Genomic DNA, 18,430 nt, shown 5'->3' on the forward strand with positions numbered 1-18,430 from the left:
GGAGCGCTCCTTGGGAAGCGGTGACACGTGCTCGCCTGGGTTTGGCTGGGGAAGGAAATGCCCGAATGTCCTGTGGAGTCCTGCCCTTTGGAGGCTCCTGCCCGGCTCTCACACGGCAGTCAGGCTCCAGAAGGAAGGTTTCCGTGCTGTGAACCCCTGCCGGTTTTGTCCAGCAGCCACAGCAGAGCTCCACCACTTGCAAGGCTTTGTTGCTGATCATGACAACACACAAATCTGTAACTGGAGATCCACCTTCTTGCCAGAAAAACAACCCTTTCTGCTGGTCCTGTGTCACAGACTCTCATCCCATCCTCTCGTCCTGGGAAATCACATCCCCACACTGCTGGCTGCAAGTACCCCTGTGCTATGAGCCTCCCTGTGCTGCAGCTCTGAGCATCCCAGTGTCATGAACATCCCTGTATTGCCAGCCACAGCATCAGCCCTGAGTGTCCCTGTACCATGAGCATCCCTGAACATCCAGTCCTGAGCACCCCTACACTGCTTGCTATAAGTACCCTGCATGCAGGAAAGCCCTGCAAGGGCACTGCAGGAACACCATTCTGCTTCCCTGGGCAGCGGGAGAGGGACAGTGTGCCTTGAACACCAAATACATGCACATACCCTCTTGGGAAAATGAAATCCACCTGGGGACTGTCACCAGGTAAGCCAATAAACGAGCTGGAGGAGCTAATCAGCTGCTATCCTGCAGAGCAGCAGCCGTCTCCAATGGCAGTGGCAGCTTCTGGAGCTGGAGGCGGAGGTGGCAGGAGGTGGCAGGAGGTGGCAGCTTCACCCAACCCACCCTGTGCTGGCCCGGGGTGGCCCTGCCTCAGCACACGAAGGGTTCATGCCAGGGCTCAGGACAGACTCACCATCTTGGCCAAAACCAAGACCCAAAGAGGTGACGTCCATCCCTCTTCCGCAGGAATCACCCTTCCCTGTCACCTCTCTGTCCACAGGCATGTCTGCTGTGGGCACCCACAGCCGGCTCCTCCCGGCGCAGCCTCCCAGCAGCCTGGCTGCTTCAGCAGCAGTTTCCCAATACATTCAGGAGATTCTTCGATAGGGAAGGAGCTCAGCCACAGAGATGTTAAGAAACTCAACCAAAGCTGCCCAGCCAGCTCAGAACAGAGGCTGGGAGAGAGCCAAGGGCTCCTGACCCCAGCTCTCTACTACAGCCACCAGCTGCACCCCCAACACTGAGCCCAGTGCTGTGCCCAGCTCCCCTAATTCCCCCGTGGTGATGGTCAGTGAATCTGGCTGAGCACCCATCCCTGTGCCCCAATGCCATGGCTGTCCAAATGCCTCAGGTGTCCAAAGCCCAGGGGTGCCTTGCTGCCCACAAAGAGCCTGAGCCAGGTTTGAGGCTCTGCAGCATCACTGAGGATGGGCTCTCCACCAAGGCTGACAAACAGGCCCCTTGCCAAGCCAGGCACTATGGGGTTGGTGTGACTGGGGCAAAGCCACTGGGTTAACTGGCAGGGATATGGAGGCTGCAAACAAGGAGGTGGAATCCCATCAGCAGAGGGCAAATGGCAGTGATGTGAGAGCAGCTGGGAGCCCCTTACTGACCCTACACCAACATTAGGCAACTACTCAAGAGTAACTGGCATTTTCACCCCTTGAGAAACCTACCAAGCCCAGGACCGGACCAGGGCCCTGCCTGCTCTGAGACTGCGCAGACTGCAGGATGGCTGTCACACCAAGCTCTGTTCCTGGTTTCAGCAGCCTGGAATAACCCCAGCAAGTGCAATAACCTTCTAGGAGCTGAGCTCTGGACAGTTTCTCACAACATCCTGAGGTTGGACACAGCATCCCTGTGCTAGGAGTATCCCTGCACGTAATACTCATTTCTAACCTCAACACAAGTCACCATTTTTACCCCTGGCTGGAGCCCCAAATCTTAGGGCTTACAGCCACGCAGAGCCCAAGCTGTTCCTGTCACCAGCTTGTCTCTGCTGATGGCATGTCAGAGTCTCCTCTGGCAGCTTGGCCTCCTTCCTTCTTTGAGCAGTACTGTCCTGCAACATGTTCAGATACGATGGTGGATGATGGTGAAGGCAGGTGATGGCAAAGGCAGGGGAGTTTGAGAGGTTGAGGGATCTGCCTTCCATCCTGGGCTGGGCCGGAGGCCCACCACAGGCAAAGAGGGATAGGGCAACAGGACCATGGAGTCAACTGGGAGCCTTTTTCCTTCTTTAGAGAAGGCTGGGAATATTTTTTCCAGGGTAAATCAGGCTTTTAAGGTTTTTTTTAAGAGGCTGGCAGCAGGTGAGACATTGGGCAGCGTCCCCACACAGCACAGACATTGATTACTCACTCCCAGCCCAGCTACTCCAGGACCCCCATCCAAACCCCCAATTCCCCCTTGCTGCTTCCCCTCACATGCAAAGCAGGAAAAAACAGGCAGTTTGTTCGAAGTGAAGGCTCCCAGAACAATGAAAGGAAAAGCAGAATCGGAAACCCTGTCTCCATCCACACAGCTGGGAAGAAGGTGCAGCTCTCAGCTCTCGACCCCAAGGTTTGATGGCCACAGGGGACAGAGGGGACAAACGCCAAGCAGGTAAAAGAGCATCCCAGGAATCCTTTGGAGCTGGATTGAACCCTTGCAAAAGCCAAACACATGCTCCTGCTCTGAGTTTCAGAAGGAATTCAGATGGGGTGAGATGGATGGTGCTTGCTCCTCTTCTCCACAATAATTTGTGAGTTTAGAGTGGCTGCCTACCCCCAAGTGATGCAGCCCAGCCCAGCTCCCCTGGCCAGGAGAAGCGGTAACACCCCTTCAACACAGAGCTGAAATTGCATCCCCCAGCCCCATCCAGGATGGAAACAGCTGGGAAAGGCTTCGGGTGGGGGAAGGCAGGCGGCTCCTTCGGAGATACAAGGGCTCCTTTCCCAGCTGGCCGGGGAAACGCGTTACCGGGAGGTGAAGTCACCGTCCCTGCTGGGACCTGGCTATTCTGCTCTCCAGGATATGAACTCAGAGGAGCTGTATTTGCCCAGGGAAGAGGTGGAGCCTTTTCCATTTCCCCCATCCTTCCGAAAGGACAGGACGCCTCCTGAGCGGGAAGAGATGGGCCGATAGCGGTGGGGGCCAACGGCCAAGTGCCAGCACTGCCTGAACCTGCAGCGGGCACGCCGTGGGGCCAACATGGACAGGGACACGGGGACCAGCAGAGCATCAGCTCCAGCATTAACAATGCACCTTAGCTCATGTCCAGCTGGTTCCCTGGAAGCCAAGGAAGGGCTATCTCAGATACCCTGGCAAAGAGGCTGCACCTACAGACACTCTGAGTGTTGTCATAATGCCTTACCCAGTAAATGGTGCATTAACATAATCTGTGGTGGACGTGCCACAGATTGACAAGGGCAGAAATAACACAAAAAGGACTTAGAGAGATTAAGAGAACAAACCCAGGCAGATTCAACCTGGGAAAAATGCAGATTGCAGCATCTGGGGGAGAAATAATCCAACCGGCAGCAGGTCAATGGGAGGAAGAAAGAGGGGAAGCAGGATGTGGGGGGACGGTGAGAGGAGCAGTGTGAGCGTGGGCACAGAGGGACCTGCTGGTCAGGAAAGCAACCTCGGCAGCCTGCGTGGGGGGATGCTGCTTCCCAGGGTACCATCTCCCACCATGTATTCTGGGGTCCCATTGTCCATCACATACCCAGGGCTGTGAACATGAGAGAGGCTCACAGGGAACATGAGAGGTGAGTGACAGGAGCCAGCAGTGAAGGGCTGGCCTTGCATGGGAAGATTAGGGCAGGTCAGTAAGTCTGGATTAGCTGAGCAACAGTTAATTAGGGAGGGCGAGCAGGGACGCAGCAACCCACCTACACCTGGAGGGGTTTGACGCTCCAGAGCAGCACGTACCTATTTATTTTATGGTTCTAACAATGAGCCCCAGATAAAAATTAGAGCAGCCAACAGTGGCCAGCAAAACCCTGTGGGCTCAAGGGAGCGAAACAAGGATCCAAGGATCCAAGCTTGGAGGTTGCAGCAACCATGCAGCTTCCAGGGGAAGCAGGGCAAGGCTGAGGCTGGAGGACTGGGCTGCCACAGCCCTATGGCACCATGCAGCCATCAGTGCCAGCCCCGTGCCCGCACATGGCAGCTTGGCACCCAGGAGCTGCTCCAGCCGGTGGAGCCAGTACTCAAAGCACACAGCGATGCGGAGGCTGGAAATCCTGTGACATCCTCCTCCTTTGGCCCCAGGGAAGCTGCCGTGCACCTGGAGCGGCTGTCCCCACCCTGGCTGCGCTAATCTGGGCAAGGCACACACAGGATGGGAGGGGAGGCAGCGGGAGGTGAAGCTGTTCGCTCGAGGTCACCCAGAAGGTCGATGGTTCAAGTGCCGCCACTCCTTCCCAAGGCTGCGACACGGCTGGGAACTGAATTTTACTCAAAACTCCCCCCTCGCCAGCAGCCCGTGGGCAATCAGCTGTCGGCAGCCCGGGACCAACCTCAGACGGCTGCTGGCGGCCAGTTTGGAGTCACACGGTTAAAAATACCTTGCGGATGCCTTTCCTCAACTCTGACCCCGCGAGCCGCTGCTGCCGCCAGCCCCGCTCAGGGACGTGCCGGCGGGGTCCCCTGGGACAGGCACAGCCTGGGCTGTGCAGGGACATGGCAGCTGCTGCCTGGGAACTGGGTTTTCCTAAGAACCAAGGATTTCCACTTCTGGAGGGCTGCTGAGTATATTCTCTATTGCCAAACTGAAATAAGGGGCTCAGCCTCCTAAAGCTTCCTTCCAGCAAGTGATGCCTGCACTGTCCAGCTCCCTGTGAACTGCAGCCTGGATTTCAGCAGCTTCAGCAAAATGTCTCCTGCCCTCCAGGACAGAGCAAAAACGTGGCCTCTGGTTCCTGCCACTCTCAAGGGATGCTGGTTGAGTGACTGCTCCTGCAGATTCCACGGTGCTGCAGCCATTTGTGGCATCTGCATTGGGAAAGAGCATAAGGATCTCACTCAGCAGTGGCCACTCAGCTCCCAAGCCATGATGGACGGGAGGCATCCCTCTCCAAATCCCTCCTCCAGTGATGGTGAGGGCACACAGGGCACCTTGCTGTTCCCTTCCCTGTGCAAAGGTCACCTGCCAAAACTCATGAGAACTGACTGGCTGCTCCATGCTGCTGGCAAGTGGGAATGGGAGAGGGATGGGTCCATCACTAGCAGGCACAGGCCAAGCTCTCTCCAGTCTGGGACAAGCAAGCTTAGAGAGATGGTCCTATTGCCACTCTCTCCCTTACCTCCCAAGGCAGGGAAAAGTGTTGTCCTTTTAACAGCATCCCGTGGCATGGTGTGTTCCATGCCCAGAGTGAGAGCTTCTTTCCCAGATGGATCAGACCCTCTGACTGCCTGCCTGCATTTCTGGCTGGACCATTCCAAAGTGGGAGAAGCCATCGCCAAAATCTTGCCCCCTGCCTTAGCTGGATTGGGATATTTTCATGCAGCTGTGGCAGTGAAGGATTTGCCTGGGATCCTGGTCTACCACAGGGCTCCATCTGCAGTGGACAGGAGAGGGACATGACAGCTACATGACCAGGATGTCCTGCACCACCCTGCATGTCCCCACATGGAAGCAGCAATCACTTAGCAGTTAGGGACAGTTTGTGTCCTGGGGAGAGGCATCACCCTGTTCTGGAAGCAGGAACCCGCCCCAGGACCCCACACCCACCCTCCCACCCCTTTGGGGCCCTTGGTGACTGCTGAGTTATTCTGGGCACTGCATTCCTGACCCCCTCCCCTCATCCCAGCTGCTCCAGGGCCGGCAGGGAGGGCAGCGGGTTCCTCCCATTGCCCAGCCCGGACGCCAGAGCCGGGCAGCAGCTGCTTGGGGACCAGCTGGGGACAAAGGCAACACAGAGCAGCCCCATCCCCCCATATACCTTGGAAGGGACAAGGGCTGAGTTAGTTACAGCAAGGTCAAAGGCATCACAATACAACTCCAATAGAAAAGAAGGAGCTGGATCTGAGGAATCACAATACAACTCAAATAGAAAAGGAGCTGGATCTGAAGACCCCCAGTCCATGGGGTGAGCTCTGGTCAGCAGCTTCCCATAAAGGGATCAGGAAAGGGTTTGGGGGCAGTACATCAACATCTCCCAACCCCCAAACAGGCCCACCTCAGCACCAGAGGCAAACAGAGGCACAGGCAACATCCTTGGCTCCTTGTCAGACCAATGTCGTGCCCAGCTTCCCACAGGGACTCCACTGCCCGCAGGGACCACCTGCCAGGTCAGCCCCCTCCACCCCAGCCCTGCCTGGGCGCTCCCCACACCCCACCCCGCTGGAGCAGCGGTGGGACACAAGCCAAGGCCTGCCTGCTCCCTGGACCCCTGCCGGGAACCCGATCTGTTTACGCCTTCCTAGCACGGCGGGTGCGTGTCGGGAACGGCCCCGGCAAGCCCGACTTGGCGGCGCAGGCAGGACGTGGGAGCAAGCCCTGAAACCCCACCTGCTGCCCCGCAGCATCCCGGGGCGGGTCTGGGGAGAACGTGGAGGAGCACAGGGTAAAATGGGACCCTCCTGCCTCCATCTGCTCCTTTTTGTAGGAAAAGGCACCACTTCTTGCTCTGTGCCACCCCTCCTGTGGCATCCAATGCCCCCTACCCTGGCCATGAGACCATGGCGGGTTACTCCATCCCCAGGCTTGGCAGGGAATGGCTTTCTGAGCAGTGGCAATCCTTCTGGGAAAGCACTGGGAGAGCCAACTAGCCCTGGAAAACGAGGTAGTGTTTTTGCAAACACAGCCAGCAACGTGTGGGCACAGGGGGCTGATGGCCACACGCTGGTCCCTGTTCCAGGGTCTGGGCTGTACCCAACTGGTGCTGAGAAGAGGCACCCACCTGCACTGCTCCTGGGAGTAGATGCTCATCCAGGACTGCTCACCTGGTGTGAATTCAGTCTCACAAAGCCACAGGCATTTGGAGCAGGCTGCAGTGGGACAGAATCATGACTTTAGGGACTCGGAGCTGGACACTTGCTCATCCACACCAGGTTTGGGTTGAAAGGAACAGAGAAGCAGCTCCAGGATACCCATGTGCTGCTAAATATAACTAATGGGACAGATGCTCCAAGACAGGGAGTTGCCTGCACCTTGACACTGTTGAGCAGGAAACTGAGGGCTCTCCCAATGCTTAAGTAGCTCTTGAGGTTTGGAGACACAGAGCAGGGTCAGAGGCAGAACCTCATTCTGTGCAGGAACCTCCTTCCCTCTAAGGAGTGTCTCCCTTCTTTTTAAGCCAGCAGGATTAGCAGGTACTGATTCAGGGAAGCCAGGAGGGCTCATGAAGCCCTTCCCATCTGTGTCAGCCCCACAAAACCAAACCAGAGCTGCTTCACACCAATCAGAGCAGCCTGGGTTGCAGCCCAGAGCAATCCCTGGACCATGGCTGTGCTGGACACCACACTGCTGGCCCGAGTGACCGTGTCCCCATGTTTCCTGTGTAGGCAATGATTAGCCACCAGGAAGGACTCTGGCCCTCTTTGGAGGCCACTGAGGCCAGTGGTTCATACGTGGCCTTGCCATGGTAGGGACACATACCAGATCCCTGAGGGGCTGCACAGGCTGTGAGCTGGTTGTCCTGCCCAGGGAGAGAGGACACCTATGGAAGGGGAAGATTGGTGGGGTTCCCAATCCCCAGTCTCCATACTGCTATTTGCATCCAGTTCACCTCCAGCTGGAAACCCCCTTCAGGCTTATCCACGCCTGTCCTGGCAAAGAAACAAAGCAATGCCCCACAAGGGGCTGCTGGAGGGGAAGAGTGAGGCAGGCAGCCCCTGGGATAGATGTCCTATGGGTGCAAGAGGCACCTGCAGCGTGGGTGACAGAGCCTCTCTGCTGGGGACACCTCAGTGACAGGCACCAGATGTCCTTGCCACGCTCGCCAACTCCCTTCCAAGCAGACAGGGCCTTACACAACCAGCCGTGCCCAGCATTACGAAACCCCAGGAGTTTTCACCCCTCCCAGCGCAGCCGCCCACCTCAGGCGGCCGAGCCAGAGCCAGCTCCTGGGATGGCACCGGGGAGGACGGGCAGGGGTCTGGGCATGGCAGCAGTGCTGGGGGCTGTGCTCCCTGCACAGCCTTGGCCGGGCCCGCGGGGAGCGGCGCTGGCAGCGCTTGGCGGAAGCGCAGCCGGACGTGTTGCACCAGGCCTGGGAGGCTGCAGGAGCTGCATACCTGCCTCACGCAGGCTCCCCCTGCTCCCTTATCTCACCCATCACAGCCCTGCTCCCTGCTTGCAGCTCCGGCCTTTCTCCCTGGGGTTGCAAACGGCTCAGGTGGCTGTGCACCTACCCTGGGCAGCATCCCGCAGGAGCGAGGGATGGGCCAGAGTATCCAGCCCTTCCTTCCCTGGGAGGGTAGAGATCATACCAACAGAGCCATTTCCAAGCAGTTTGGGCATCTCCAGACAGGTCTGTGACTCACCATGACACCTCGGCAAGGCTTGGGTGATATTACAGCCCCAAGGTTCAAACAGATCCCTCCCTCTCCATCCCAGGCACGATTTTTTTGGGGAAGCCAGGATGGGATTTAGGGGGAGCCAGAATGCTTGCAGCTCCTCCCCACCCTCTCACTCAGCCGAGAAAAAAAAAAAGGTGGTTTATTGTTATTTAGTTTCTTGCCCCTTTCATACTCCTTTGCCGGAGTTTTTGCCAGCGGCAGGCCCCGGGTCTGGCGGGGATCCAGGACAGCCGAGGCGCTTTTAAAAACAAAGCAGGGCGCGTGCATGCACACATACACGCACGGCAACCAACCCCGCTTTTAACTCTTGCCGGAGCAATGCTGGTGGAAGCATCCATTTCCAGCAGGAAACCATCTTACATGCAGTCCATCACCACTGAGATCCAACAATTCACCTCCCACCTTCCCAGAAAAACCTCTTTGTGGCACTAGGATCCTGACAGAGAGGTGGCAGAAAGTGATGCTGGTCATTTTCGTGGTCCACCAGCTCCCTGCTGGAACCAGCCAAGCCAGAGGATGGAATGCTGGTGCTGGCAGTGTCCTTGCCACGTCCCCTTCTCTGCAGCCCAGGGGAGCACTGTCCTGGTTACCGTGCCCGTGTGCTGCTGGCAGCCGGGCACACGGTGTCCCAGGGCTCAGGGCTGCCCTCCCTGTCTGCCTTCGAGCTGTTGTCATCTGAATTATCATGAGTTTCTGGGTCAGACAGCCAAAACGGCCTCTGCAGCCCTTGGAAAGGGGCAGCTGAGCCCCCCGGTCTGGGCTGAGTCACCAGGAAATGCCCAAGGGATGGAAATTCCCCTCCTGTCCCAAACGTCAGCCTCCTGCCTGTGACAATGGGGATGGCTGCCAGCCTGGCTCCATCCATGGCCCTAAGAGACCTCCACATTTCCAGGAGATCCCATATTCCTTGCACACCCCAGTGCTGTCTGGCCATCTCCAAAGGATGGCAGAATGGCCTGGAGCAGGCTCAAAAGTCTCCACATTCATCCCCTTCCCCAGAAGGGTTAGCCTGGCTTTCCCCTCACTCTTTTGCAGAGACAAGAAAAAGTCAGCTGCAGTGCCCCAGGCTGACAGCAGGGACCACAGGCTGCCCTGCCAATGGGTGTCCAAAGGCTGAGGACAGAAATACAGACCTGGGACAGGGGGAGATGTGGAGCTGTGAACACAGGGAAATGGGGTGCAGAGGGGCAGGGGCTGGGCCAGCCGATGGCCAGCACAGGCTCCTCCATCTCCCTGTGTGATACCATTTGCTTGTGCCTTATCTCCTGCACTGGCACAGCGACTCTTTCCCTGGCTCCAGGCACTCCAGTGGCAGCCGGGCCCCTTTCCAAACACAACACGCGTTGGAGCCCAGCTTTGGAAACCAACTGTCCCTTCACTCCTTCCGCTGCCTGTGTGGGGCTTTTCCTTCCCAGCTAGAGAGGTGGCAACACCAGGATGTGGATGGAAAAACCCACCCGGCAAACATCAGGCTACCAGAGGAGAACCCCCCTCTTCCAGGGAGGTCGGGAGCCACAGGAGGAAGAAGGATTGTCCCCACCTTGCCATGGAGCTGCAGCCCCACCACCATCCAGCCCCATGGCTGCTGCACTCTCCAGAGCCTTTGAAGGCTCTTTTCTCCCGCTCCCACCGCAGGCTGGCTCAGGAGCAGGTCTGGGCTTGCTGTGGGGTGGTGGGGTCCCCGGCACAAGGCCACGGCCAGCCCGGCTCCCCAGGCACGGCGCCTCGCCCCGCTCCTGGCTCAGTCCCGGAGGAAGAGGGAGTTTTGCCCGTTTCGGCAGAGTTTCTCAGCGTCTCTCCGCAGGCGTGCCCACAGCCTTTCCAAGTCAGAGCGCGGCTGCGGAGCCGGTCCAGCCCGTCAGACCTACAGCATGCGGGGAGAGGAGGGGAGGACACAGCCAAGGACGCTTTGGGAACTCGTCCTCACAACTTGGGCTTCAGGGGATGTGGCCAGAGCCACACTTGTGCTCGGTGGCAGGGCTGGGTCCAGCCGCCTGCACTGCCCAGGGCAGGAGTGGAGCAGGAAAGGTGCCCAGGCACCCCTGCCACCAGGGAAAGCCATCAGGTGTAACAGAGCCTGACATGATAAGGATCCTGCCCAAGGCCAGTCTGAGCTCTGCCCTCCAGCCAGACCAGGAATAGCACCTGGAGTACCCGAGGGTTTGGAACAAGCCTCGCTCAGTAGCAGCAGCAAAGAGGAGGATAGAGGGTAGTCCTCCTCTGTAAGGGGGGATGGCACACTGGGCTTGCTGCCTGGCACAAAGGCACATCCAACACCATTACAAAATAACTCCCAGATTGCAAAAAAGGAGCAACTTCTTCCCCAAACAACTACAGACCTGCTGCTGTTGGAAGCAGGATTCCCAGCAGGTCATAAAAGGAGGGCGAATGTTTCTGCAGGACACAGAGCGCCGGTGGCAAATGCTAACAAATCACAGGAGAGATATTAAACCTCATGCTTTGAGGCTTAAGCTGATACAGCTACTAGGGATTAGGAGGAAATTCAAGGGGGAGAGAAGGAGCGAGTTATCCCACATCTGCCTGCTACAGTCTCACAGCACGCGGAGCAACATTGCCTTTCTCCTGCCAAACTGGATGGTGGCAGCAGCATCTGAGGGCTGGCACAGCTCTTGAGAAAACCTTAACATGCTTTGTGCTGCTGGGGCACAGTGGTGAGAGGCTCCAACACAGGCGTGGAGATAAAGCCAAGACCCCTCTGCAAGCTTTGCTAGCATTTAATGACTTGCTAGGTCATGGCCCAAACACAGCCATGTCCCATGAGCCCACCCCAGTCCTTAATATTTAAAGTCTGGAAAGCACCAACAGGGCTGGTGAAATGGGGCAAGTGGCTGACTGAACCTCCTCAAGGCAGCAGCTGAACCCCAGCAGGGCTTTGCTCCCTATCCTTGAGAGTTCCACACCAGTTTGCTCAGCTGCTGCCCTTTCTTTGTACTTTGCATGCGTTTAAACAAAAACCTTCACCACTCCCTTGAGGAAGGCAAACAGTGAGTCCAGCTTCCATCGCCTTTCACAGCTCCTCCAGCCCCCCGCTATCACAGGGGCTCCCCCTCTCCCAGCATCACCCTGGCATCCCCCCATCCCCTGTCCCTGGATCCTGCATTCAGGGATGGGGACACCCAAACTTTGCCGGGCTCTGTCCAGCTCCAGAAGCTGTTGCCCCAGAGATCCTTGGCCAGGGGGGCTCTGCCTCTCGCCTCCCCCAGGAGCCCCAACCCCTCGATGCTGGCCCTGGCCGGGCCAACTGGTGCATTGTTGGCGAGGGCAGCAGCCCAGGGACCTGATTGATCGTGGGGGAGAGAGGCCAAAGCCGTGATGGGTCGTTTAACAATTTCAATTAAACTCTGCAACGCTCCCGAGGCAGAGGGGAGGGGAGAGGGAGAAGGAAAATAAAAAGAGGGATGTTTCCATTGCCAGGGAACCTCAGCAAAGCATGGCTGGAGCAGATCAGCTCTCCCAGACCAGAACCCCCTCCCTGGCTGCAGGAGTGACCACGGTGTCGCGCCGACGTCCCCGTCCCGCGGGCAGGACAACTGCCCTTGCCTGCCCTTTCCCTCCTGGCTCCTGCCCCCAAAAATCTTGTCCCTGCCTGCCCCACCACCTTGGAATGAGAGGTGCTGTGACCCACTTGTGCGGCGGCGCTTGCGCGGGGAGGAGGCTGCGCACGGAGAATATTAAACGTGTCCCTGAAGTTCCCGCTGCCGGGACTGGCGCTTGGATTTTGCTTACGTGCGGTGACTTTTTTAGGCACAGGAAGCCCCAGAGGGCTGATCACAGCGATCGAGCTCCCAATCCACTGAGACAGCAGAAGGACTCTTAGAGGGATTTAAAAAAATATATAATAAAATAAAAATAAAAATCAGCATCTCAGCCTGTCATATGGAAAAGGCACTTTAATGAGGAGCAAAGGCAGCAAATGCTTGGCTCACATGGCATCGGTGAGAAGAGGGCGAGGGAACCATAAGGGATGGGGAACAGTGGTGCCCTCCATGCCAGGGATGAGCCTCCAGCACCAGGCAAGCCCCACAGCAGGTCAAGCACAGGAGCCCCACTGAAGGCTTGCAGCAGTGGCCTTAGAGGGGTCAGGGTTTTTGGCCCCTCCTTATAAAGGAATAAAATGGAAATAAGCCGAGGGAGCTGCTGATGCTGCTGCACGGGGGAGTTAAACACACATGTTCACGTGGGTGCCCCATGGCTGCAGGGAGGGGAAGACTCCAGAGAGAAAACAGACAGGATTGAACGGTGAGAGTTACTGGAGGGTACAGGAGAAAACAAGTGTGACTTCAACCCTCTGGGTGTGCAGGAGGAGGAGAGCCATGAGCACCCCAGCCTGCACACACTGCCGGCCATGGGACACCAGCTTAGGGCATGGGGCTGCATCAGCCACACTCATGTCCTGACGTTATTTATTGCCTTGGGGGTGTCCTTCAACCCATCCACATGGACAGATTGCTCTTGTTCAGCTCAGGGATCCTGTACAAGCACAGACCCTGAGCAGCAGAGGCAATGGCACCCAGTACCTTCACCCAGGGAAGGAGCCCCAGATCCCCCTGTTCTGGAGAGGAGGGGGCTTCCAGCCTTCTGAAAGCCCAGCAGTTGAGATTTGCAAAGTTCTGGCCCAGTCAAAGCTTTCCAGTAGATGACCCAGGGGAGCTGATCCCCTCCTCACGTTTATAATCCTCAGCCTAACTCGGGTTTCTCCGCGCCAGTCCCTCTGCTCTGAGCTGCTCCTAAGAAGCCTTAAAGCTTCTCCTGCCTGAGTTTCCTCTCTCTCTCCTCCAAACTGCTTATTCCCCTTCAGCTTTCCCACCCACCCCCATGAGACCCCCCATGATGAGCAGCCCTGGCAGAGGTATCCACACTCCCACAGCCTGGGCAGCCAGGGTGCACCTTCCCCCAGCCAGACATGGCATCCAGAGCCCTTTTATTTACTTTTCCCAGTTTCCTTCTCTTGGTTTGTCAGGAAAAAAGACCAGGAGCTCAGCTCCACACACGGGCTCCGTGGCACTGGGCCACGATCTCATACACCTTTCCATCCTCCCCATCTCCTCCAGACACCATGTAGCGTCTGCAGCACCCCGGTGCCCTTGGGGACCCCCCCAAGCCCTCTGTTCACTCCAAGCTCTGCTTGCTGCTGACCTTTCTGAGAGCACAAGCAAGAAAACAGCCCTGCTGAAGGGTTAAACATTACCAGACTGAAATTCAAGGCTTGACGATTGGTTCCAGTCGACTGGCTGGGATGATAATTTTTCACAAGATAAACACGGCTGGGAGTGAGCAGCAACCGCTAAAGACCCTTTGTAGCAGCGTCCCCCCCAAAGTGGTTCACTTCCCCCCACCACGGCTGCTTCCCTTCATCCATCCCTGCTCAGTGGCCCACACTCCAGGGCCCCTGGCCCCGAGCCCAAGGGGAACCCCAGCTCAGCTGCAGGATTGCTTACAGCCCAGTCATTCATCCGCACGGGCCGTGCTTGCACTCCCGCCTCCAGCCGCAGCATAACTCGTGTGCCGGGGGTCAGAGCCAGCACTTGCACCCCGGGACTGGCAGGAGTGCCAAGCCAGGGGGAGGGAGCCCACGGCTCTCTGCCCAGGTACTCACTGCTCTTGGATGCCTTGATCTTGGCCACCAGTTTCTGCACGCCAGGTACGTCCCCGTTCTTCACGGCCTGGATCAGCTCCTGCTCACGCCCCATCGCAGGCAGGTGGGAGCAGTGGCAATGTAGAAACCCTCAGATCCCAGAGGTTTATAAAGCCATGGGAATAAGCCCCTAATTCCTCAAAACACACTTTGATGAGAGATGAAATCCAGGAAGAAAGACACTTTACAATCCCACAGGGCATAAAAACCAGAAGGAAGAAGTCTTTCTGTTAAGGGTAGAAGTCCCCTTCTGCATCAGGAGCAGCAGGACCCAGATGGGGTTTGGTTGGAGAACATACAATCAGTTAAAACAAAAATTACTTCAGTGCTCCGGGACAGGCTCCCAGCAGCACCAGAACTCTGTGAGACAAAGCCAAGCAGCTCGGGGCAGGGTGTCCAGCGCGGGCAGCATTGGGATGCCCTCAGCCTCTCACAGCATTCCTGGAGCCAGAGGTGGTGTGCTTTGCTCCCTTCAGCAGGCTCTGCTGCATTGACGAGTCCCTAATTCATCCCAAAGGGATTACGGGCTCGCTGCCATCTGGAAGTTATAGATCCTCCCTCTCTGGTGCTCATTAGCCCCTTGGTTTCGGCATTCCTCTCGGTGACGGCACTGGAGGCACGCTGGGGAGCCCCGTGCACGGCCGAGCCCCGGCACGGCAGCCCGGGACCTGCGGAGGGAAGAGCAGAGTCAGCCCCCAAAGGCCATTTACCTCCCGGCTCCGTCGCGACAGCTTTTGTATCCGTGCTGAAGAACGAATACTTTGACTATATTTAGTCCTGGAGGGACTTGGCTCATCCCTATATTAAATGGAGAGGGAAGAACCTGTGAAGGAAACCTCCCGAGGGTGCTGTCCCCGGAGTGGGACAGGGCACAGCTCCTTCCCTGCCCTCCCGGGGCCAGACACACCACGTCCTCCCAGAGGGCTTGGGGCACACGACGTCTCCCCCTCTCCTTTCCCGGTGGCAGCACACAAGGAATGGAGCTGGGAAGGTTTAGCCAAAGCTCTCTGCAGCCCATGGGAGTGGGTCAGCCTGCCTCGCACTCTTCTCTCCTCCTGTGCAAGGATAAACCCTCACCCTCCCAACCTCCTGGGATGCTCAATGCCCTGCGACCCGAGACACTTCTTCACAGTTCAGGAGCTCTCTCTGGCCCCAGAGAGGAGCTGGGTGTAATTCAGCAAGACAGCTGTGCTCAGAACAGGATCAAGGCCATATCCTGGCCAGCCAGGGTACCCTGGAGAGGGCATGGGGTCCTGCAGAAGCACTACACACGTCCCAGCCTGTGCTCCCACACTGCACCCGGGCTGCCCAAACTGTGTGGCAAGAAAATCCCTCCTAGTTCAGGGCCGTGCATCTGGCAGGCTGCTCCGACAGCGGGGAGGAGCGTGCGTGCAGGAGAGCAGGGAGCACACACCGTGCCAGCTGCAAGGCTACTGCCAGATCACCCCACAACTTCCCTTCTGCCCATCCAGACGGCATCAGAACCCGCTGATGGCTCAGTGGAGTCTCCCTTCCTAGAGTGCTCGCCCTCCAGTTTATGTAACAGCGGGTGTTGCTTCCTCCGAGCAATCGAGGTCACTGTTCGGAGCATGGAAAGCACAGGCGAGACAAGGCAACAATGACAGGTCCTGTTGGGGTGGGGGCAAAACCAGAAGGAGAATCCCATGGCATACACTGCTCAGCCGGGAGCTGCAGCTCCCCATGAACCTCATGGCTTCCCCGCGTTCCTGCAGGGTGCAGCAGCACAGGGCAGATGAAAAGATGATCCTCGGGTACTGGCTTAGCTTCTGGGACAAGGGGGTGTGTGATTCCCACACCAGGCTGGGGGGTTCTCCCCCCACCCACAGCTCATTTAGCTGATGAATCCCTCAGCACTGAAGCTGCCCATCGGGGTCAGCTGTCACCTCCCCTCGTCCTGGGGCACCTCCACAACCTTATCTACCTTACAACAAAGTTTCAGCCACTTGACTCAGACTAACCTCTCGTTGCAAACAAATCCCCTCCCGAAACCTCCTGTGCCGCACCGTCTCCAGAACTATTTCGTTTAACCCTGTGCACCGCATCCAACTCTGCGCTGCTCCTCAAGAGCGCTCACAAGAAGCGAACGCGAGGCGGTGAGACGACTTTGTATTTGAAAAGTCTGCCCGCTCTCTTGGAAAACGGCCCCGGTGCTGCCGCCTCGGCTCGCGGAACACGCGGGGCTCAGCGGGCAGCTCGGAGGGACCGAGAGCTCCGAGTGCCGACCTGCACCTCCTCAGCCTCCCCGGAGAGGAGCAGCCAAGGTAAAAAGCGAGAAACGCTCCAAGCTGGAAAAGCAACAGCAAAACATCCCTCCCACACGAGCAGAGCGGAGCCTCCAGCCCAGGAATCCACCTGGAGAACCAAAGTATCCCAAACATTCCCGCAGCCAACGGCAGCGCCGGGGGGGAAAAGGAGGGAGAAGAAGGGGGGGAAAAAACCCCAAACAAACCCAAACCAGTTACGTAAGTGGCGGAGGAAAGATGCAAAGGAGCTGCAAGCACCCAGCCGGGTCCCGAGGGGCGCTGGGGGCAGCTCGGCTCCCCCGGGAGGCTCCAGCCCCGCTCGCTGCGGCCGCGCCCGGGCCCCCCTCGCGACCCCCGGGCAGGGCGGCTCCTTCCTCCGGGATTTCTGCCCCCACCGAGGCGAGCCGTTCCGCGGCTCCTGGGGCGAGTTGCTCCGCCGGCCCCACTCACCTGGCGGCGTTCCCAGCCCGCCGCACCGGGGCGAACCGAACCGACGGCACCGGACCGGACCCGCCCGCGCCGTGCGGAGCCGCTCGGTGCCGAGCCCAGCCCAGCCCAGCCCAGCCCAGCCCGGCTCGGCACGGCCCGGCCCGGCCGCAACTTCTGGAGCCGCGCGGAGCGGGAGCGGGGCCGGTACCGGAGCGCAGCCGCGGGTCCCGGCTCGCAGGCGGCGCGGCACTCGGCAAAGTCCCGCTCGGGCCGGCCCCGTCCCGGCAGGAAATCCCTCCCCGGCCCGGCCTGATTGGAAAAGCCCGGCGGGTTGTGCGGCGGGGCCGGGCCGGGGCGGCTGTCACTCACCGTGATGCGGGGCAGGGGCCGGGCCGCCCATCCCGCCGCACCGGCACCGCTCCGCCCCCCTCGGGGCTGCCCCGGGCTCCCGGGCACCGGCTCGCTGGGAAGGGGGTCCGGCTGCACGCACAGAGCGGTCCGGTGCCGGCGATGGGGAGCGGGACCGGCGTGGTACGCGACCGATGCTCCGGGACCGGCGGGGCTCGGGACCGAACTGGTGCGAGGTTCCCCATTCTCCATCCAGGAGCGAGCCGGTGGTTCGGGGCCGGCTCCCTTGGGAATCCTCCATCCTCCTCAATCCAGCTCCGAGCCGGCATCGACCGAGCTCCGGTCACGGGCAGCGTACGGGGCCGAGCGAGTGCTCGATGCGGGCTCGGTCCGGTGCTACAGGACCGGCCTCGGGGCGAGGCCCCCCATCACCGACCCAGGAGCAACACGGTGGTCTGGGAACCAGCCCTCGCCCCCTTTCAGCCCCAGCCCTTTACCCGCTCCGCCCCCAGCGCCTTTGGCAGAGGGGCTGCATAATGCCACTGATAGCTCCCATGGGACCAAAATCCAGCGATCCCCAGCTGTCCAAGCCCCAAATTAATCCTACTCTCACAAAGCACTAAAACCACCAAAAATCACCCATTTCTGCCAATCTTCAGCAGAAGCAGCAGAGACAAGTGCTCCTTCGAGCGCAGTTATTTCAAAACAAGAGATTGCCTAATAAAGCTGGACAGTTTTTGTTGCATGATACCGCCGGATTATCATCAACTAATCAGATTAAAAACACACGGAGGCTTTGGTTTTATTCACTAAATGGCCAGCCCACGGCTCCCTGGGGGAGTTGCAAAAATCCCACACCTCTTCAAACCAGGCCCCCGAGACATTTCACCAAATGATGGTTTCATGAGCAGCCCCAATGAGGGGGATCCTTGGCAAGGAGGAGGGACTGATGTCTCCAGACACACCCTGTCTTTTCAGCTCGGGAATAAAGAGATTATTATGCACATCTAATTATAAATGTCAACATTTTATGGCTGCTGTGCTGAAGCACGAAGCTTTAAGTAGCCCTGCTAGAAAGGGCTGTGAAGTGAAAGGTCTTGTTATTCCTCCTCTGAGTTTTTCCAGAGCTTGTAAAGCGCAGTGACATTTATAATAATCCCCTGAATTTATGTGGCACCTTTGGTCCTTCTAAGGATCTTAATTAAGCTTTGCAGCTCCCTGAGCACAGACTAAACCCACTTTGCAAAAGAGGAGCCCAGGTCC

General features: G+C 58.2%; 1 protein-coding gene across 6 annotated transcripts in view; it reads right to left on the reverse strand.

Annotated features, from left to right (window-relative positions):
• CASKIN2 (CASK interacting protein 2) overlaps nucleotides 1-18,430 on the reverse strand; it is a 56,999-nt gene that overhangs the window by 16,586 nt on the left and 21,983 nt on the right. For 2 of the 6 annotated variants that reach the window (XM_064395557.1, XM_064395555.1), the window contains exons 1-2: nucleotides 16,841-17,105; nucleotides 14,088-14,794 (exon numbers count right to left, since the gene is read on the reverse strand). In XM_064395557.1, coding sequence (XP_064251627.1) covers nucleotides 14,088-14,181 — 94 coding nt within the window. In that variant the 5' untranslated portion in view covers nucleotides 14,182-14,794; nucleotides 16,841-17,105. Of the gene's footprint in view, nucleotides 1-14,087; nucleotides 14,795-16,840; nucleotides 17,108-18,430 lie in introns of those variants that run through there. The other 4 variants (XM_064395554.1, XM_064395553.1, XM_064395552.1 and 1 more) reach the window with 3 other exon arrangements.

Source organism: Passer domesticus, chromosome 20 (assembly GCF_036417665.1).
Source record: "Passer domesticus isolate bPasDom1 chromosome 20, bPasDom1.hap1, whole genome shotgun sequence".
Classification (NCBI taxonomy): domain Eukaryota; kingdom Metazoa; phylum Chordata; class Aves; order Passeriformes; family Passeridae; genus Passer; species Passer domesticus.